Source organism: Neophocaena asiaeorientalis, unplaced genomic scaffold (genome assembly GCF_003031525.2).
Source record: "Neophocaena asiaeorientalis asiaeorientalis breed wild unplaced genomic scaffold, Neophocaena_asiaeorientalis_V1.1 scaffold134, whole genome shotgun sequence".
NCBI classification, from domain to species: domain Eukaryota; kingdom Metazoa; phylum Chordata; class Mammalia; order Artiodactyla; family Phocoenidae; genus Neophocaena; species Neophocaena asiaeorientalis.
Window position 1 is genome coordinate 18912283 of NW_020185339.1, and position 22955 is coordinate 18935237.

Sequence of the window (22955 nt, forward strand, 5' to 3'; positions counted from 1 at the left end):
AGAAACAAATGGGACAACTCAGACCTCGCCTCAGGGGAGCTTATTGCCTAAGACCATGTTTTCAGGGTGAGGTTCCCCCATCACTTGCATTGGAATTACCCTTGTTTACATAGGCTGATGCCTGGGCTAAGATCTACACAATCAGAATCTTTAAAGGTGGGTCCCTGAATCTTAATTAGCACGCCAAGTGATTCTTAAATACATTAAAGTAAAGTTGGAGAATAACTACTCACATGGAAGAGACAGACAAGTGAACCCAGACTGGTACAAATACGTGAGTACTGTGCTCGTGAGCACGAAAGGGACTGTGTCTGCAGAGGACCAAGGAAAAGAAAGGGAAATCCTCAGGTCTTCCTCAGGGTTACTCTGGCAGCGTCCCCCTCAGCCTCTCTTCTTCACCAGCAGTCTAACACTGTCCACATCCTCTTAATCCGGAGGAGTGGCAGGTCCCCAAAAGGAAGGAAAGGGAGGCACAGCAAGGGACCTGTGGAAAGTCACCTCACTGGTTCAGATCTCTGTTCACATGGTGTCTTTCCGGAGACACCCGCCTTAACCACATCTTCTAAAATGGCTCTCTTGTCACTCTCCTTACCCGCCTGACTTTTCTTCAAGCACCTGTCATCTTCTGGCATTGTAATTTATTTGTGTGTCTATTGCACCTAGTTTAGAAGTTGTGAGGACTTTGTCACTTTTGTTCACAGCTGTTGGCACATAGTAAGTGCTCAATAAACATGTCATGGAGGGTCCAGGAGGGCAGATGGATCCACCCCAGCCTCATCTCTCCACGGCTCAAATTCTGTTGCGCTGAGAAACGGCAAGAGTCTCAGGATGCCTGTGGCCTTTCTTGGCAGATGGGCACGCGGGAAGGAGCCACTAGGACCCTGCCCGTGTTCTCCAGACCCCCTTCCCACAAAGGCCTTTGCAGATCGTATCTCTCCCCTCCCAGAGACTGTCTTCCTCATGTCTGAGTCCTGGGGAGCCACAGAGCCCGTTACTTTTGATGTGAAGCTTCCCGAACATTAAGAAGCTATTTGAGGAATGGAACAGGGAGGTCCGGGGAGGCGAGTGTGGTCTGATTGAGGAGGCCCTGCAACAGCTTCGGGGAGGGAAGGTCGGGTCTCCAGAGCCCACTGGAATCCTTTGAAGCCCTAGCCGCTGGGGAGGATAAGCGTGCAGTTGGATGCCTTGCACGGCAGTCCGGCTTTTCTGAGAGCGTTTTCACAAAATGTTCTGCATCACAGGTTAATGTATAAGACACGAGTTGTAAGTGGAAAGTTGGCAAAGTCCTTTGGAAACTGGCTAAAGGGCAGGAAACAAAGGGTAGCAGTAAAAAAAAAAAAAAAAAAACCTAAAAGGATGTTAATTGGGGAGTGCTTCAGGGAATAGGGTTGAGACTAGCTGTTTATTATTTACATAAAAATTGCTTGGAGAATGGTACTGAAAGGGATTTTCATGTTGGCCAAGGAAACTGCATTAGAGGGTTATGTGTGGAAATGTGAATAGTGGAATTAGGGAAGGATTCAATTTATTGATGGAAGTGAAGAGGAACATTTTATAACATGTTGCTGTTTATCAACCCACATCCGTTTTGTTGGCTAGATCTCCATTTGAATAAAACAGCTTCAGCTTAAAACAACTCAAATCTCCACGCTTTGGGGGGCCACAGAAAGCACTTGAAGAGATTTCGGCACCCTACACACGGGGCAGGTCCTGAAATGAAATGGCTGTTATCTTTGACCTTAGAAACCCCTCTTTTAAAAGGAGCTGCAGGGCAGGTGGCATCTCCTAGTTTGCTAGAAGCAGAAGGTGCTACAAGCACCTGACATCCACATCTCCCTACCTCCCTTTATAAGAAACATTTTCTATCCTGTGGAGCTCAAAGTATCACAGAAATTTATTGTAGATCTACCCCAATAAGAAGCGAGCAGTCTTCCGCAAGCAAAGTTATTACACACTGGAAGTAACAACACAGTGACATAGAACTTGAAATTAGGAGCCCAGGGGTGACATGTGCTATCCTCGCTATAGCCTCCCCTACGGGGTAGTCTACACAGGCATCACAGAGGCCACTGAGCCCTTGGATTCTTTGTTACAGACCAGTAGGACTCCTCCGCGGCCTCAGTAGTCAAAGTGTGGTCCAGGGACCAGCAGCATCACATGGGAGCAAGTTAGAAATGCAGGCTCTCAGGGCTTCCCTGGTGGCGCAGTGGTTGAGAATCCGCCTGCCGATGCAGGGGACACGGGTTTGTGCTCCGGTCTGCAAAGATCCCACATGCCGTGGAGCGGCTGGGCCCGTGAGCCATGGCCGCTGAGCCTGTGCTCCGCAACGGGAGAGGCCACAACAGTGAGAGGCCCGCATACCGCAAAAAAAAAAAAAAAAAAGAAAGAAAAAAGAAATGCAGCAGGCTCTCAGGCCCCACCCCAGAAGTGAATTGGAATCTCCGTTTTAGTAGGGTCCCGGGCTGATTCCTGTGCACATCAGCATTTCAGAAGCACTGCTCTGAGACACCCAGGGACCACAGAAGGTAAAGCAGAGGGGATCCAGTTGCTGCTAGAGTCAAAATTGAACCACAGGAGTTCAGCAGCCTGAAGACAAAATTCTGGCGTTTGGGACTTTCCAGTCTGTTGTAAACTTAAGATTCCCCCCTCCTGTTTTCTCTAATTTGGTCTCGTAGGGCACAGTGACTTCTCTAGAATGTACACTTCCCCTGCCTTTTGAGAGGAAGATGTTAAAAGCCAGTCCAGTCTTCCCCCGAGTACTTCTCTCCTGAGTGCGGTCCGTGTGCTGCGCCATTAGCTGATTGTTGCTGTCTTGTTCACCAGCCACAAAGGCTGTTTTTCATTTGAGCTCATTTTCCAAAAACTCTGTGGGCAAGTGCGGGGCATTTTGTTGTTTTCTGCTGCTGGGTGTAGGCTGTTCGTCCATAGGACCGGCCCTGTGGCAGGCAGGGCGTCACTGGCCTGGGCAGACCTTCCTAAAACATAGGAGGCTTGGCTTTTGAAGATGCGGATGTGAACGTTCTGCAGGCCTCTTAGAATTGTATTCTCTCGAGATCTGAGATGACCTGACAGTGATGGTGTGTGATGGGACACGGGAACAGCTGCCTATACTCCATCCGCCTTCCCTCCCCTCCCTTCCCTTTCTTTCCCTTCCCCTCCCTTCCCCTGGCCTACACCTTTCACTCAGACTTGTTTTTAGAAAACAGGATAATGAGGTGGGGTTGAAAGAGTTGAAAGATTGATGAAATTGACCTGCCTTTGTCCTCAGCTCATGAAGTGGTATAGGCAGGGGCTGGTCCCATCAAATTAGCAGGCAATAGCAGTGAAATCCCAAACTCCTCTCCCTCCCATCCTGTCCCAGTAGGGGTGACATGGCGTTGTGGCCTAGTGCAAGTAAGCCTTGATTCTTATTATTATTATTTTTGCTAAGGTCACTATGTTCTTTTCCGAGAGTTGAGGGGGATGTTCAAATAGCCAAGTCATTCCAGGCACTAGAGGTGAGGACAGTCTGTTGAGACACACTTAGGAGATTCAGACTTGGCGTGTCCTTTGTGATTTAGGCTAGACTGAGGCTCCTCAAACCTGCGTGTAGTATCAGAGCCCCATCGTTGCATGCGATAAGTCCAGCCCCATGGGCCTCAGAGCAGGTAAGCCAAAACGTATGAAGTGAGTACATGAAATAAAGTGTGTCTCCTTAGTCCTAAACCAATACATGCAGAGTAGCTGCCTTGGATCCTAGACTGGCCTTATCTCCCCTGCAGACTGAGAGCTCAGAAGCAGGGAAATCTGCTGTTTATCTTTATACTTAGATCACCTGGCACAGAGCAGGCCCTTAATAAATGTCTGTGGGATGGATGTGCAAAGGAAGGAAGGCAGCAAGCCTCCGGCTGCTCTTCTCGCTACCGCTGTATCTACTGTGAGTCATTGTTCCAGCCACATTTCAGGCATTACATTTTCAGTTAATTTCTTTCTTGTCAACTATTAATTTATTGGGCTCATTCACAGTTGTGTTTGGGGCCCGATATGTCTACACAAGCAAGTCTTCAAAGGAGGCCAAAAAGCTTGCTGTATACCCAACTGCCTTATAGCGCACACCTAAAAACCACTGGGCTGGGCGGGAAAAGGGAAGGGAAATCAGAAGCCAGTCTGCTAGGGGGAATAAGATGCTCCCAACTTCTTAAGCAGGGGTATTGCTGTTCATTTCAGGTAAGAGTCTACGATCTCTCCGGATACGAGCATGGAGCAGATGATGTGCTGATCTTGGCCACTGATGGACTCTGGGATGTTTTATCGAATGAAGAAGTGGCAGAAGCAGTCACTCAGTTTCTCCCTAACTGTGATCCAGATGACCCTCACAGGTTTGTGCATTTCTATGATTGGAGGGTTGTTCCTCAAGCGGTCTTTCACGTGACTGAAATAAATAATAATCTTGCACTTTTCATCATTCATTCTGATATAGATGGTTTAGTAACCAAGCTGCAAAAGGGACTACACTTCTTATTAGAGGTACTTTCACAGCCAAATAAAAATCCTCCTTAAGTTAAACCTAGATACAGGTGGTAAAGAATTTGTTTTGTGAGATATTTCAGCAGTATATCTTTCTCAGATTCTTACTTCATATCCTACAAAGTGGGAATAACCCACGTTGTGATCCTCCTCGTAAGAATGATAGCAAATGCTCCCAGCGTTCATTTCCATCCATTGAGGAACTGTTTCTTTCAAGAAACATTGGGAAAGGAGAGAAAGATTAAAGTAGGGATTCCTTATAACATGATGGCCGTGTAAACATCCTAAACAACCCTAGGTGACTCAGAAGTAAACAGAAATCCCCTCTGGAGAAAGGCACCTTTCTCTTAGAACACAAGGAAATAAGTCACCGTGAGTGAAAACCAGCAGAAACAATAGAGAGCAGAGTTGGACCTGCAAATATTATCGGATTTATCAGCCAAAAAATATAAATAAATATTTTAACATGTTTCAGAAATATTTTTAAAAGCATTGAAATCATGCATAAGGTCAAAAGACTGTAAATGACTGCACAGATTTTTAAAATAAAGAAATGGGACTTCTGGAGATGAAAAATATAAAAATAGGAACTACAAATTCGGTGGATTAAACAGATTGGAGACAGTTGAACAGGTACACTGATGAACTGAAAAACTGATCTGAACAATCCAGAATATGGCTCAAAGAGACAAAGAGGGAAAGGATGAAGTGAGATTGAGACTAGGAAGATAACTTAAGAGGCTAAAAAGAATTGCAAAAGGAAATACTATAGAAAGTGGGAAAAAAAAAAAAAACAAGTTCCAATCCAGAACTGTGGAATGATATTAAACCTAAGATCCAGAAAGCCCAACAGATCTCAAAAGCAGAAGAAAGAAAGAGATAATTTTAAGTAGATATTTTATAATGAAACGGAAGAATTTAAACAAAAAAGATACTAAAAGCAGCCAGAAAGACAAAACAGATACATAAGAATAGCATTTACAGTGATAGCTGACTTTTCAAAAATAACAGTAGAAGCCAAGACAGTGGAGTTATATCTTCAGTTGGCTAAGAAAAGCAGCTCTCAATTTTTAGAATTTTTATATACAGTAAAGATATCAATAAAGAGGATGAAGTAAAAGCATTTTGAGGCAGAACAAAACTGAGAAATTTTACTGCCATCCAGCCTCCTCTGAAGAAGATTCTATAGGATGTCCTCAGATAAGAAAAGGAAATGATCCCAGACGGAAGACTGAGAAGTAAGATGGATTATTAAGCTATTAGTAAATAGGTATACTTAAACATATACTAACTATATAAAAACTGCAATAAGAATGTCTAATATGTGGTTAAAAATGATAAAATACTGAATAAAAACAGCATAATAAATTGGCCAGTGGAGATAGTAATCAGCTAAAGTATGCTATGGTTCTACTTGAAAAGAGGTTAAAAGTGTTTAACTTTAGACTTGAAATGTGTTTAAATAGTTAAGAAAGCGAAAGAAAGAATAGAAAGTGTAATTTTCAAACTAGTCAAGCCCATATAGAATTAAAAACCAAACTTCTAAACAACTTATAAATCAAAAAATTGTAATAAAAATTAGAAATTACCAGGGCCTAAATAATACTACATATCAAGACTTTAAAGGCTGAATTTTGAGCCTTCCCCCCGCCCCCAATTTAATGAGCTATGCATAGGTGAAAAGCTCTACTCATCCCTGACCTGCCAGAAGTGACTATATTCCTTCCATATCATAAAAGAACTTTTTCCAACCCTCCCAACCTCCCAGTTCCCCAGATCACAGGGACCCTGCCCACAAGCTCCAGGCTTCTGACCACAGAAAAAGAAAAATAGCCCCTTAGCCAAAGAGAAAGTTATTCCTCAGAGTAAGATCTAGAAGCCTGCTTTGTGCTACTGGGCTAATTCTGCCCATATTATTCCTATAAACATGTACACAGGAATTCTTATAACTTCACAGTTCTGAGGGGCCACAGGAGTGGACATGTCTACTTATGGACTGTGTGCTCTTTTCCTGCATATAGGCTGTTAGTAAACCACTGTCCTAATTTAAAAATTTAGGTCTGCGGTCCTTATTTCAACAACGGCATCTAGATTAAGAATTAAAAACAACAAAATAAACCCAGGAAAAGTAATGGAAGGAAAAATTAAAGATAACAAAAAAGAGAACAAATATACAATAAAAATAAACAGTAAAGCCAAAATCTGTTTCTTTAAAACAGCTAACACATTAGGGAAATGCAAATCAAACCACACTGACATACTACCTCACACCCATTATGCTGGCTATTTAAAAACAAACACACGAAGAGAAAAAAACAAGTGTTGGTGAGAATGTGGAGAAATTGGAACGTCTTGTGCATTACTGGTGAGAATGTAAAATGGTACAGATTCTGTGGAAAACAGTATGGTGATTAAACATATAAATATATCCATCAATTCTACTTCTGGGTATGTACCCCAAAATGAGTGAAAGCAGGGACTCAAATAGGTACGTGTACACCCATGTTCATAGCAGCATTATTCACCATAGCAAAAAGGTGGAAGCAACCCGAGTGTCCATCAACAAATTAAATGGGATAAACAAAATGCGGTATATAATACAATGGAATGTTAGTCAGTCTTAAAAAGGAATGAAATTCTCACACATGGATGGACCTTGAAGACATTATGCTCAGTGAAATAATCTAGTCAGAGGAGGACAAACATCGTATGATTCCACTTACATGACGTCCCTAGAGTCGTCAAATTCATAGGGACAGAAAGTAGAATGGTGGTTGCCAGGTGCCGGGCCGGGGGGATAGGGAGTCGGTGTTTAATGGTTATAGCATTTCAGTTTGGGAAGAGGAGAAAGTTCTGGAGATAAACGGTGGTAGTAGTTATACAACAATGTGAATGTACTTAATGCCACAGAACTGTACACTTTAAGATGTTAATTTTTATGTTATGTGTATTTTACCACAAAAAATAATTTCTCCAAAAAAAGCAAATTAAAAAGAAAACTAACTAGATAAATTTCCCTTAAGACTAATCAAAAACAAGGGGGTCCAGCAAATAAATATTAGCAATAAAAAACAGTCATAAGAGATGCGGCAGTAATGAACCTATACATATTCTTTAATAGGAACATTGTTAAAATATTAATTTTTCCTAAATTGATCTTTAGAGTGAGTAGAATTATAACCAAAATTCCAGTGAGGTATTCATGGAACTTTGTAAGCCGATTCTGAGATATATATGGAAGAACAAAATGCCAAGAATGTTTGTGACACTTCTGTATGGGTCTTACCCTTCTGGATATTAGTACAAAATCAGAACAATTAAGATGGTGCAGAAAAATTAAAAATGGGTCCTTCCCTCACACCATACACTAAAATCAAGTCCAGGCAAGTTAAGACTTAACTGTGAAAGGAAAAGTAAATACAACTTTTAGGAAATAGCATAGGAGACTATTTTTATGATCTTATAGTAGAGAAGGATTTCTTAAACAAGATACAGAAAGCACAAACAAGAAAAGATTGATAACCTTGACTACATTAGGATTACCATCTTTGCTTCTTCAAAAGACAACATAAAGAGAATAAAATGGCAACGTGATAGCTGGGAGAAGATCTTTGCAATTTGTATAACCAAAGAGGGATTCATACCCATAAATACAATGAACTGTCACAGATCCAGAAAGACAACACAAATAACCCAATAGAAAAATGAGCAAGTACCCAACAGTCATCACACAGAAGAAAATTAATGGCCAATAAATATATGAAAGAAACTTCAACAGTCAGAGGAGTAGAAATAATTAAAAACATGTAGAACAACTGCAGATGGATTTGTGAATTTGTAGAAAGACTCTGAAGACGGCTTGGCATATGCATATCTTATAACCCAGAAGCTCCACTCTTAGGTCTGTACCCTGGAGCGGTGGTTCTGAAAGTGTGGTCTTTGGGTCACATGGCATCAGCATCGTCTGAGAACTTGCTAGAAATACAAATCTTCAGGCTCAACCCCAGATCTACCAAATAAAACTCCAGTGGTAGGACCCAGGGATCTGTGTTTTAACAAACAACCCAGGTGTTTTTTCTATTCTGGTGCTGGTGTAATTCAATTTATACAAAAAGGTATCCACACAATTGTTTTTATTATAAGAATTGGAAGCAACCTGCATGTCCAACCATAGGATGGATAAACAAAGAATGAAATAATTCACAGTCCTCAGATGAGAATGAACCAAAGCTGTGATCTTTAACAGGGAAGAATCTCAAAGAGATAATGTTGAGTTTTATAAGCCAGTCATAGAAGAATACACATATTATGATTCTAGGAAGCTAACAATATATCACTTAGGGATACAGATATTAAAATTATAACAAAAAGCAAGAGAATTAACCCAAAATTTGGATAATGGTTACCTTGGGAAGAGAGGTGTCAGAGGGGAATGTGTGCTTGTGGAGAGGCCCATAGTGAGCTTCTGAGATATTTGCTGGTAATGTTCTGTTCCTTTAGCTACATGGCAGATGTATGATTGTTCATGTTATTTATAACTGTATATCTTTTTCATACATCTGTTTGTATGTTAGCTATGAGAGGCAGTGTAGTCTAGTGGTTAACAGTGTGGATCTAGCCAGACTGCCTGAGGTTAAATCCTGGTTCTGCCCCTTCTAGACTTTGTGACCTTTGTGACCTTGGGGAGGTCTCTTAACCTCTCCATGCCTCAGATTCCTCATCTGTGAAATGGGGGTTCCAGTAGTCCTGACCTCATCCTTATATATAAAGTGAAGTGCCTGGTATATAGTAAGCACTACTGGGTATTTGTTGTTGTTATTCTATGTTTGTTGCTATACTTATATGTTTCCTATCTTTCACAACAACAACAAAAACTTCCTTCAGGAAGAAATTAAAGCTAGACATTCTTTCTCTTTCTAGAATTGTGTGTATAAATTTTCTCAGGCACAAAGGAATCGATGGTACTGCAAATAAGATTCTTTTATTTGAATTCGAAGACATTTTGTTTCCTGTTGAGCTTTTAGTTTTAATCTGTGTTTTATATCCTACTTGTTAGCAACATTCTCCTGTTGATTTTCTCTACTGTAATTATTTTCATAAAGCTTTGCGAAGCCATCTGACAGGTATGAGTGAAAAGGCACCCAACGCTTTTTAAAATCTCTCCAAGCTGGCTTGGTTTTCCTTACCAGCCCCCGTCTCTCCATGGCAACAAATCTGCCCTCCAGGGAGTGGTAACCTGTGGGCAGTGCTGTCACTGGGCAGGGGTATGCCAGGTCAGAATAGGTTCCTAGGTTCATGAGATGTGTTACCTACAGGGCTTACAGGGATCTCCATGGAACAAAAGGGCAGGAAAGAAAAAAGGTTTTGAATTTGCCTTTCAGGGAAGATGGCAAACCAAAGCCTAAGAAAGAATCCTGTGTCAGATAGATGAATGAGTGAAAGGAAAAGTTATAAAATCGGCACAGTTTCATTGCTAAGAGATGAAATATCTGGCTGGAGATCAGAAAAATTCTGGTTGGTTTTTGACATCTTAAAACAGTGAGACCTTATGGGGGAAGGTATCTTTTTGCCAAATAATTCCCATTCAGATTCATTCATCTGGGAAATATTAAGGACCTATTTTATGAGCCATGGCCACTGGGGAAGAATTTGTGAAGAAAACAGACCAGGTCCCTGCCTTCTTGGAGTTTAAGGTCTAGAGGTTACAAAAGCATAAGGAAGTTAGAATATGAATGATTAAAGATAGCACAAGGGATAGGCAAGAAAGCTTCCCACTAGAAGGGATGTCTAAACTTAAACGTGAGGCGTAAATGAGTGTATGTCAGTCAATGCAAGGTGGGGCAACATCAGGGAGAGAGAACATGGTGCTTTCAAGGAACCCAACAGTCAGTATGGCTGCCTGGGGTTAGTGTGGGGTAGTGTCCGCAGATGAGGCGTGAGAGGTGAATGGGGCAGGTCGTGTCAGACCTCAAGCACTGACAAAATGAATGAATGTGAAGATTAGTTGGAGGGAAGAGAGTCTGTGATAATGATATGGAATTTGTGTAATTCATTCATTCTGATCCACAGTCAGAAAACATTCTGGACAATCTGATGGTGAAAATATGAGGTATGGATTGTTTCTCTACCCCTCTGTGCTCCTTAGTAATTTAAGCCATATTGGGAAATCAGATAAACTTAATTTATTTCAAACTCAGGCCTTAGGCATTACGTAAAATGATGTTGTCTTTCATGTGTGTGCCATATTTGCATGTATCTTTGTGATTTGGAAGGAGGGTACCACACTCACACCCAGGCTTAGTGTGTTTCCTTGGGAGGCGCATGGAGAGCTCAGTCCCAGAAGCCACGGCAGTGGGTTTCCTGACGGTGCCCTCCCAACCGGGAGCTGTTCTGACCTTGTCATGCAAAGTAGAAATAGGATTGGAAGTCGTCCTAATAACTTTTAGCCTAGGTCATAATTTCTGTGATGAAGAAAGACCCGCTATCATACCCTTCCTGTGGCTCTATGAGCTCTTACTCAGCCAGAAGGATACATTTCTCCCCAGATGTAGCCCAGGACCACAGGTTTGCCTATTTAGTCATGTGAGTGGTGGAAATAGAGGGTTTCTGGGTCCAGACCTGAGGGGTCTGACCAGGCTGGCTGATCGTTTGATGGAAAATGAGAAAGGGAAGTTGCACTCTACAAGGTGGGCCTCCTGAGAGATAGGAAGGGCAACAAAGCAACAAGAACAACAAAATGTTTCTTCATTTGACGTTTTGAATGGGCCTGTTTTACTTTGAGTTTTGTTTTGTTTGGAAATTCAGCAGGACAGAAGGAGGCAGGGCATTAGTCCTGTGACAGGAAGGACTTGAAGGCTTTGCCATTTGATCATTTGGCTTTGTTCATGTTGTGTGTAGGTTTTTTCTTTTTCTTCTCCTCTTCCTGGCAGCCATTCTTGACAGATTGCTGGCGCTGTCTTCCTCTGATGACATCCTTCCCAATAAAACATTTAAAGTACCATCTCCCCCTCCAGGATGCACTGTGAGGGAAGAGGTGATTAAGAGAGAGAGATGTTTGCGAAGTTCTGACCCTCACACCATCCTCTCTGGCAGAGGTGGGGTAAAAATTAGCTATATGACCTTCCTGACCCCAGCGTGTCTTATTAAGTCCTTTTGCTGTTCTGAACTGTCTCGAGAAAGGAACCAGAAAATTAAAAGGAGGCCTTGTGGACAGGCCAGAACATGAGTGCAGTTGCCCTTTTTCTTTCTTTTCTTTTTACTGGATTATGCCCTGAAGTGTAGCAGAGCTGGCAGCTCCGTGCATCCTTTGTGGGGTCATGAAATGAACCGTTGATAGGAAATATACCAAGTTCACATTTTCAGGTGGCGTGGTTGGAATTCACGGGGGTTGGGCTACACAACCTGTCATTCTCTTTACTAATTCCAGTAAGATTCTCTTAGGAGGCCTAAACATCCTGCAAAATTTGGAAAGGGTGCTCAGAGAGAGGCGTGGAAGGGGTTTTCTGAGGCAAGATATCTCGGACTGATTATCTCCTCTGTAAGGCTGGAGGTTTAGTGGCAGGTCTCCCAGAAAGAATATTCGAAATGGGCAAGTACGTAAATATGCAAAGAAGATGCTTAGTAATGTTAGAAAGGAATAAATTGTTAATATTACTAACGGAGATAGGTGTGGGCAAAGCTGAGTGGACCTTGGGCCAAAGAACACATGAAAACATGTCATGGATTTACATTCCAAATGCCCAGGCAAGACTTAGCAAGGATTTTTTTGCCCAGTCCTTCATTTCCCAGAACCTGTCTGTGGAAACCTCATCTTGGTAACTTGGACCAAATGACCTTCAGTGCCCCTGCCATGTCACTCTGGGGGCTTATGAAGGGGTATTAAATCTGTAAGTACCAACATACTGTAAACTCCAGACAGCATCTCCCTATAATAAGAGAAGCCTTCTGGATGGTCACGCTTCAAATGTTCTTCATATCCATGCTGTCCTTGGCTCTGATAACTGTGTACCACATTGATGAGGAAGAGATTAATCAGTAGAAAGTTAACAGTAAAACACCCACCAAAACTGACAGCAGGATATTAATGCAGGTATTAAATGCTAGTTTGTATTACCTTGATAATATGAACCATTTTGGCAAAAGACAAAGGTTCTTTTTATGAGATGTTTCTGTGAGTTGGCTGAACTAACTTCTCCCACTGCCATATGGTTTTTTTTGTTTTTTTTTTTTTTGCGGTACATGGGCCTCTCACTGTTGTGGCCTCTCCCGTTGCGGAGCACAGGCTCAGCGGCCATGGCTCACGGGCCCAGCCGCTCCGCGGCATGTGGGATCTTCCCGGACCGGGGCACGAACCCGTGTCCCCTGCATCGGCAGGCGGACTCTCGACCATTGCGCCACCAGGGAAGCCCTGCCATATGGTTTTGAAAAACTATGCCTCAAATGTAAAAAGAAAGGGTTCCTCCCATCGCCGGCCCCAACCTCACATCAGTTACAGGTTTTAAGAACAAATTGGTGAGTGTTTTATCTCATGTCGAAGACTAGATAAAATCTGCATTTTTGTTTCTTTTGCAATGTTGAGCATATTCAGATCCGTGGGAATGTGGACGTCAGCCCACCATCCTGCCTTTGACAGCCTCTGAACTGCCCACTGCCAGGCCCACCTTTCCTTCCTCAGTGCTGTTGATATGGCCATTGGAGCAGAGCTGTGTGGCCACTTAGTTGGAACATAAGGGCATTTTATTTATTTAATTTTATTTATTTATTTATGGCTGTGTTGGGTCTTCATTGTTGCACGCGGGCGTTTTCTAGTCGTGGCGAGAGGGGCTACTCTTCATTGTGGTGCACGGCTTCTCGTTGTGGAGCATCGGCTCTAGGCGCGCGGGCTTCAGTAGTTGTGGCACGCAGGCTCAGTAGTTGTGGTTTGCAGGCCCTAGAGCGCAGGCTCAGTAGTTGTGGCGCGTGGGCTTAGCTGTTCCTCGGCATGTGGGATCTTCCCAGACCAGGGATCGAACCCATGTCCCCTGCACTGGCAGGCAGATTCTTAACCACTGCGCCACCAGGGGAGCCCCCATTGGGGCATTTTAAAGGGCTTCCCAGGGACGATGCAGAAGGAAATAGTCTGATATGCCCCCTCCTATCGAAATGTTGCTGTTTGGGATTTGAACTAAAACTCACACCACCTTGAGAAACCAGGAAGCTGGTGCTGGGGCAGAGAGGTGGACGAGGCCTAGTGGGTGTTCTTGCCATCTCCCATGGGGGTGGTGAGCTCTCCCTAGTCCGTGGCCTTGCACCTGCTGACACACACCCCCCCAGGGGACACAGGGACAGTGTTGTGGGCAGCGGCTGTCGCTGTTCCCGTGTCTCAGGGTACTCCACCTGAGTGAAGTCCCCACACTCCAGGCGGGACAGAAGCTGGTGTGAGCACCTTCAGTGGCTTCAGAGCCAGACAAGGGACACATGTGGCTCAGCCCCCAGCAGTGAGCCTGAGGCGGGCCTCCTCCCAGGACAAGTTGCCTGGTTCTGAGCACAACAAAGAGCTCCCTCCAAGTCACCCGCCCTCACCCCACCTACCCCGTTACCATAGATCCCTGCCAATGTTCCCAAGCTTGGGAGAGCTTTTCTACCTCTTAAATCTCAGAGGCCTGCTCAGAATGCAAAGAGGATTCCTTCTCCTCTTCCCATCATACTCTATTACTACAGGGCCTCAGCAGATGGAAGCTGCCTTTTATATGCAAATATTCGGAACCCATTAATTCCCCAGTTCCTGCCACCTACCCTCCCTCTTGTAAGACCCTGTCTGTACCATCCAAATGGCAAATAGAAGTTCCTGCCCAACTAGAACTGTTGGCTTTAAGGCCAGTTTACAGCCTGAGGCCTGAAACGGACTTATTTTTGACACCCCAATCTGCTGATTCAGATGTGGTCTTGTGGGAAGAGACTCTACGAAAGGTGGATGACTGCGGGCAAAACTCTTGGTGGGGGAGAGAGGCCTTTTATGTCTAATGAGGGAAATGCTTTAGGAAGGTTCTGTTTACCCCAGCAGGACCTTTGAGGCATGCACTAGCATTATTCCAGATTCGAGAGGCTAAGGAGTTTTTCCCCAGCGCCCCCGATGTGGGCGGTCGTGCAGCCAGGCTGGGACCCGTGGCAACCCAGTCCACACCCGGGACCCTTCGTACACCCCACCGAAGAGGTGAAAGAGCTAAGAAGTGCCCAGAGGTGGCAAGGACGACAGAGACGATGGAGGATTGGCCCTCTGGCCTCCTTCCACCCTGACTTTAGCGTCAGTGGTTGTGAAAAGAGCCTCCGGCCTTCCCGTGGTCCTTCAGCCCCTCTTCCTTTTCTGCTTTTCTTCTCTCCCCTACTGTCCCTCCTCTGCTCCCTCTGGCTCGGCCCGAGGAAGCCTCTGCGCCAGGCCCTGTGCGCCTGCCAAGTCAGACCCCTCCCGACCGCCGCCCCTTTCAGCAGAGCTCGGCCGATCGATATGGAAAGCTTCAGCCAGAGAAGAAAAATGCTCTCAAAGTACAAAACTGGTCTCCCTGGGAGACTCTCCGTTAGGAGGGGTGAGTACCCCAGCTGCTCCCGTACTACTTCCCGGATGCGGTCTGACCAAGCCTTCCACGTGAGGCCCTCAGGCCGGGCCCTGCTGCCGCCCCACAACCAGCTTCCAGAATCACGGAGCTCCTCGGCCCCTCGTCATTCCGGCCGGGGTGTAACGGAATCCACGACGCTTTCGCTGTCATCCGCTGCGCCATGTTCTTCTCCGCTGCTCCCCTGTATGTTCTGTATTTGTATTCCATGTTTTGACTCAAATTCTCTCCCGCTGCCTCCTGCGCCCTTCAGTCTCTGGCACGTGTGCCTTTGTGTTCAGCACCAAACTCCGCAGAACCCTCCTGTCTTACTGCCACGTGAAGCAGTCTTTTTTGTTACCAAACCAGACAGCCCTTGTCAGGTAGAAATTGCAGGAGAATGAAATGGGGGAGAGGAGCAGCAGTCCTTTCCCTCCAGAGGAAATGTCTCTTCTTTTCCTCAGGTACCAGTCTTGATAGAAAGCAACCTTAAAGGTGGTTTCCTGCCTGGGGCAGATGGCGCTTGACTAAGGACGCTCGTGAGTTCTAAAGTGTCCGTCAGCCTGGCTGAGATGGGAGCTGGGGCCAAAGAAACCTTCTCCTAAGAACTGGGTGCCTGGGGTTGTGTTGAGGTGATCAGCTTATGAGGAAGGATCCCCACAAGTGGCCTCATTTTACCTAAACACCATTTGTGACTTCATTTCAACACCGTGTCTCCTGTAGCGTGAAGGAAACCAGTCCTAGAGTTCAGCTGTGCTGTTCGGTTCCTGCAGGCAGCATCTAAGCAGCGCCATTCAGTTGTCCGTGCAGACTGCTCTTTCACAGGGGGGACGCCGCATTCGCATTCGCCAGGGAAGCCTCGCAAAGAGAAGTCAGGTGGAGGAATCCGGCTCCCGGCCACAGTGTTGGAAGCAGTGGTCCAAGGCGTTCTCCCTAAGCTTCCCGCTCAGGTTGGGGCATCCTTCCTGCAGGACGTGGATGATGGCAAGAACCTGATGAAACTGAGGTTCTGTGAGGAGGGGGGTGGGTAGGCCCACCACACAGGAAAGTGTGAGGCTAAACCTCACACCACACGTAGGGTGTGGGGATCCTAAAGCCAAGAATCGCACCTACAACGTGTTCTAGAACTGGAAGAACCCATAACGTCCCCCAGTAAAGGCACACTTAAAAATCTCTGTAGATAACCCAAGGCACACGGTAAACAGCCCTACTGAAGAGAGGCTCCTATCTTACCTTCAAACCTACCACGAGAAAGGATAACTAGATACAACAGAGCCTTCCCTCTGTCCCCCCAAAGAAAACCTAACAGAACGGGATGAAAGAAACTTTAAACATGTACAAATAGAACCATAAGGTAAGAAGAGACGGATTTGGAAAAGAACCAAATAGAAATTTGCAATGGTGAAAAATAAGTCATTGAAATAAAGTAACTCGCTGAATGGAGAGAATAGTAAACTGCTAAAGTATGAATTAGTGAACTGAAAGATATTACCAAGAGATTTTAAAAAAACAGGAAAGAGGTTGAAATCTGGAACGTAAAATGAGAAGGATCTAACAGGAGGAAATATAAAATTATGGAGAAAACATAAAAAATAGAGGGGAGTCAGCATTCAAAAAGTTCATGGTTGAAAATTTTCCAGAATCAGAAATATCTTCTCAGTTTGAAGGGGTAAAACTAATTTCCAACCATGATAAATAAAAAGAAATCCTCATTATTATGTCTCAGTGGAACTTCATACCATCAACAACAAAATATCAACAATAACAATTTAATAAGCTACCAATGAGAAAAGACGTTTACTTATAAAAAAAAATGAAACAAGGGTTTCTCTGGTGGTGCAGTGGTTAAGAATCCGCCTGCCAATGCAGGGGACACGGGTTTGAGCCCTGGTCTGGGAAGATGCCGCGGAGCAACTAAGCCTGGGCACTGCCAACTGCTGAGCCTGCGCTCTAGAGCCTGTGAGCCACAACTACTGAAGCCTGCACGCCACAACTACGGCAGCCCACGTGCCTAGAGCCCGTGCTCTGTAGCAAGAGAAGCCACTGCAATGAGAAGCCCATGCACTGCAACGAAGAGTAGACCCCACTCGCCGCAACTAGAGAGAGCCCGTGCACAGCAGCAGACCCAAAGCAGCCAAAAATAATAAATAAATTTATTTAAAAAAAATGAAACAAGACAGACTTCTCAACAAGAGAGGTCAGAAAAGATGAAATATTATGTCCAAACTGCTAAGGTAAAATAAGTCAGTCTAGAATTCTATACCTGATAAAGCTATGATCCAAGATTAAAGGCAAAAATAAAGATTTTTGTGGCCCCAAAACTTGGTGAGTTTATCCCTCACAGACCACTGTTAAAAGCATTACTAAAAATGTACTTCAACAGAAGGAAATCAAGTCCAGAAGAAAGGAATGGACTTCGAAAAGCAAAGAAGTTACTATGTTGGTTTATATACATCATAACAATTACTTAATAGGAGTTTAAAAACAAGGCAAAATTAAAATACTAGGCAATAACATTACAGATGAAAGAAGGCATTCTAATATCTTTTTATTTTCTGGAGAAGGACACAAATATTGATTGACATATATTAAAAACTTAAGCATAGCTGCTAAAACAACAGAAATAATCAGTTCTCAACTAGTAGAGAGAGGAAAAAGGTATTCAAGAAAGCAAACAACCTGACAGAAATCAAAGGAAGGAAAAATAGAAAATACTAAATAAACTTTATGTATGTATGTGTGAATGGTGGCAAAAATAAATTCAGAATAGCGGTTTTTACAACAGGTTTAACGTGCATCTTAGTAACTATAAAGGTGAGATTTTATTTTAATTAGCCATCTACCAATAATGAAATACACTTTAAATAATACAAAGTTTAGAAGTCCTACAGTGCCTTGTGGAATTTATCATTGGCGAATATCAGGTTGAGAAGGTAGCACTGAAAACGACTACGATTTCTTACTTAAGAGACTGGGGACAGCATTAACTAAGGATGATAGATGAGAAAGTCCCACCTTGGCAGTGAAAGTAAGTTAACGTTTATTGACTCTTCCTGAGTCCTAACTGGGGCCTACCAAGGAAAGTAAGAAGAGCTGTGCCATGTGTCATGGAAGCCCAGACATAGGAGAACTTGGAGTGTGCCGTGGTGTGGTGGGCAAGCCAACCTCAACACCTCCCACCTCTGCAAACAAAAAGGAGAACTCAGAAGAATAGACAGGAGATGTCAAGAATAAAGAAGATGGCCAGAAGTACGGTGTCTGTGCTGGAGAAAGGTCAAGTGGAATGAGCACGGAGAAGTGTAGGAGGCTGGATTAGCAGGGTATTGGGCCTACTGGTAAGAAATGAAGGAAGAAAAAGGGAAGTAAGAAATGGAGGAAGCAAAAATGGGTCTTCTCTCTCTTGAGAGTTCACCGAAGGGAAGACAGAATGGATGACAGAGAGAAATGCAGGCTCAAGGGACGTTATCTTGGCATAGGCAATAACCAGTTTTGAGAAGAAAACCTTAATTTTCTAGAGCCCTTGGGTTTCCTGGGTAACCATCTTTTCTAGGTGACCTAATGCTGCTTTTTAAAATACCAAAGCTAATTTTGACCATTTTTTCAATACCCAAAGTCTCCAGCAATAGCAATATCTGGATGGTCTCTTGCCTTTAACTATGGATGATGCTCTTATGTGACTTAAATAAAATGAGGTAGGCACTGTTTTGATTTTAACTTTTTTTAACTGAAGTATACTTGATTTATAATATTGTGTTAGTTTCAGGTGTACAGCAAAGCGATTCAGTTTTAAATGTATTTTTTTCAGAATCTTTTCCATTATGGGTTATTGCAAGATACTGAATATAGTTCCCTGTGCTACACAGTAAATCCTTGTTGTCTATCTATTTTATATATAGTAGTATGTATCTGTTAATCCCATACTCCTAATTTATCCCCTCCCCCCTTTCCCTTTTGGTAATAACCGTAAGTTTGTTTTCTATGTCTGTGAGTCTGTTTTGTAAATAGATTCATTTGTATTATTTTTTGGATTCCACATATAATATTTTTCTTTCTCTGCCTGACTTTATTTAGTATGATATTCCCTAGGTTCATCCATGTTGCTGCAAACGGCAATATTTCATTCTTTTTTATGGCTGAGTAATGGTCTATTGTGTGTGTGTATACACACACACAAACACACACACACCCCACGTCTTTTTTATCCATTCATCTGTTAATGGGCACTTGGGTTGTTTCCATGTCTTGTCTATTGTAAATAGTGCTGCTGTGAACACTGGGATGCATGTATCTTTTCAAACTAGAGTTTTCATCTTTTCTGGACATATGCCCAGGAGTGGGATTGCCAGATCATGTGGTAGCTCTATTTTCAGTTTTTTTAAGGAACCTCCATCCTGTTCTCCATAGTGGCTATACCAATTTGCATTCCCACCAACAGTGTAGGAGGGTTCCCTTTCTCCACACACTCTTCAGCATTTATTGTTTGTAGACTTTTTTAAAAAATTAATTTATTTAATTAACTTTTTTTTGGCAGCGTTGGATCTTCGCTGCTGTGTGCAGGCTTTCTCTAGTTGCAGTGAACGGGGGCTACTCTTCGTCGTGGTGCGCATGTTTCTCTCGTTGCGGAGCACGGGCTCTAGACGCACCGGCTTCAGTAGTTGTGGTTCACGGGCTTTAGAGCGCAGGCTCAGTAGTTGTGGCTCGCGGGCTCTAGAGCACAGGCTCAGTAGTTGTGGTGCACGGGCTTCGTTGCTCCGTGGCATGTGGGATCTTCCTGGACCAGGGATTGGACCCATGTCCCCTGCATTGGCAGGCAGATTCTTAACCACTGTGCCACCAGGGAAATCCTGTTCATTTAACCTTTCATTTAACCTTGTTCTGATCTCAGCCATTGCCCCATGACCGCCAGACCTGTGATTACCACAGAGACCGGTCCTGACTTCCTTCATCTGTTTTTTTAACATTTTTAAGTAACTTCCTTTTGCTGCCAGCCATCTTTTCTCTTACTTGCCATAATCTTCTGTGTCTAGTTTGCTCATGAGCTGAGTTAAGGTGTGTTCAGCCCTGACAGATGAATCTACGAACTAGTATATTGCCTCAGCCAGCTTTCTGAACTCGAAAGGCTAAGGTCTAGACCCTGGTCAATCACTAGGGTAATAAACATCAACTGATATTGATGGTAGCCTTTCCCTGTGAGGTTTTATCTCAGACATACAATTCAATATAAACCCAAGAGTAACGTGGGGTGAGCATCTGAGAGCTCTTCTGAATATAGTATATGAGTGGCAGTATGTGGATAAGGGGGCATGTATTTGCCTCTTTGGAGTCCTTTCTGTTGATTTCGTGATCCCAGTAGGAAGGGAATCCTCAGAAGGCTAACTGGTGGCCCCTTCCCTCAAGTGTAACTGGAGATACTTCTGCCTCAAAACGGATAATTCTCTCAATAAGGATAGAAAAAGGTGTCTCTCCTACTCACCTACCACCCATCCTCTAGGAGGAAAGTCACTTATTTTGTATTAACTAAAATAGCCTCTCTCTGCCACCTTTAGTGTGTGCTACACCTCTCTCTGCCTGGGCTGTCTGAGTAGACTTGAGTCTCAGAGACTCCACAGCCTGGAATCTTGACAATCCTGAGATTATTTGCTACAGACCTTGTTCTTAAGTAATGTAACAATGGGGCTAGATGCAGGTCTCTTTTAGCATGAGAGTCGCTTAATCCATAAGGGGTTTTAACAGAAGAAATGCAAGAGGCTTCTGGTGTTCTGAATCCCATAACTCACAGTTCTGAAGGCAAGGCCGAGTGACATTCCAAGCAGGGAAAGGCCACAGTAACATCAGGGTGGTCTGTTGTTTAAGGTCCACAGGCTGGCTTCCAAGAGGCCTTCCTTACAGGGTGACATTTATTATCTTGGTGATTTACCAGAGGCTGGCTTTTAGCTTCTTAGGTTCGGAAACTGGTTTAACCAACACACAAAGAACAGATTCATTATCAGAGCTGGGCTCACCTTAACCAAGCTTTCATGATTGATCTGCAAACTGAAGAAATGCCAGTTGACATTTATATGGAGAAATTGGACTGACGTTCTTAAAGTACAAATGACTAGCTCACTCTTTCTCTGTCGGCAGGCCACACAGGGAGGCAGATCATAATTAGAAGGTTATATGGTGAACATGAAATCAAAATCGAGGGAAACTGTATATTCTATGGCAGAAGCTAAGAGTCATCCATCCTCACTAAATATGGTCCTAACAGTGGAACTAAATTTCTTTGAAATCTGTTGGATAAGACTCCCTCTGCCTCAATCTGTATTTGGACAGACACCTGCCAATGTTTTTGTCTCTTTGTTTTAGGCCTCCAGGCTAACCTAGGCTACATACACCCAAATCACCTCCCACATTAGTCTTTTTCTAGATTTTAATGCTTTCCATCCATTTATGGCATAGTCATTAATTCTTCTTTGAGTTTATGCTCTAAGTCTCAGTGAGCAATCTTATTTTCAAATTCTTGGGGATCCCTCACTGTACTTACAGTGGTGAAGAGAGAAGAGTGTGGCATTGATGAGACGGTGGATGGTACAGCTTGACCACACCGAGGTTTCCCAGTCATGTACCAATAAAACCTTTGCATTTTTACTATGCTCCTTTGCTACCTGCGCTATCATTAACATTTTTCTTTCAATCAACTCACTTTTTAAAAACTATTTAAAAAGGAGATTTACCCCTACCATAAGTGGAAAGTGACGATCCTTTGTCCTAAAAGCAATGTGGCTCTAAAAATAAACATTGGAAACAAAAGTTCTTATTTTTCCCGTATACTTTTTTAGCTACACACTGTTTGCTGTAGAAAGCTCTGAGCCTGAGCAGATATGTGTTAAAGATACACCAGCACAAAACTGGGACTCTTTTGTTGACATCAAAATTCTCAAAAGAGGACTGAAAAGCAGAACAATTTAGGAGGTTATTTATTGTATGTAGAATCTTGTCCCTCTACCACCTAACTAGTAGTCTCACATTAGGCATCACACATTTGGGAAAAAGATGGCCTAGGTTTTTGTGACTTTAAGGATGTTTGAAAACAGTTCATACAGCTGTAGTGATGCCTCCTTCCCAGCCTCTCCTGACCCCCGATTCTGCCTGATGCCACACTGACAGTCTCATTCCTGCCTCTCCCTGTACAGGTACACACTGGCGGCTCAAGACCTGGTGATGCGTGCCCGTGGCGTCCTGAAGGACAGAGGATGGCGGATATCCAATGACCGACTGGGCTCAGGAGATGACATCTCTGTATATGTCATTCCTTTAATACATGGAAACAAACTGTCATGAAAACAGCCCAGGGTTTTAGAAGGACAGAAGGGAAGAAAGCTGGGATGCCTCTGGGCAGGGCGGGGCTGGGAAGTGCCCCAGCAGAGTTCCAGATGATGCCACCTCTTCCCTGCCCAGGTGGGAAGCTTGCTGCTGAAAGGCCTCTGGCTGAGCTCCAAGAGGACCCTCGGGCTTCAGTTTCCTCTTTAGTAACAGGTCTGGATACTCAACAAGAGCAAAACATAAAGGCTACGACTGAGTGCTGTGTTTCTGTCGGTTCCTTTCATAGGCCTCCTAGGCGGCCATTGCCCATTTGGGGGCACATCCATCATATTTATTTTATCCAGAGTAGCTGGGGCAGCCCTTTGCGGGTGTCACTGGCAGAAGACTCTTCCGCCTGCCAAGCTGCCAACTTCCCTACGGGTTAAAAGTGCTGCATTGGAGAGTTGGGGATCATGCCTCAGAAGATGTAAGCGCCCATCTTCTAGTAAGCCTGAGATTTATTTCAGGGAACACTGTGTGTGTGTGTGTGTGTGTGTGTGTGTGTGTGTGTGTCTCTCTCTCTCTCTCTCTCTCTCT

The 22955-nt window shown here is 43.8% G+C and overlaps 1 protein-coding gene across 2 annotated transcripts in view; it reads left to right on the plus strand.

Moving 5' to 3' along the window:
• PPM1H (protein phosphatase, Mg2+/Mn2+ dependent 1H) overlaps positions 1-22636 on the plus strand; it is a 250417-nt gene extending 227781 nt beyond the window's left edge. For both annotated transcript variants that reach the window (XM_024736897.1, XM_024736898.1), the window contains 2 exons: positions 4207-4358; positions 22250-22636. In XM_024736897.1, coding sequence (XP_024592665.1) covers positions 4207-4358; positions 22250-22397 — 300 coding nt within the window. In that variant the 3' untranslated portion in view covers positions 22398-22636. The remainder of the gene's footprint in view (positions 1-4206; positions 4359-22249) is intronic.
• Positions 22637-22955: the final 319 nt, after the last annotated feature.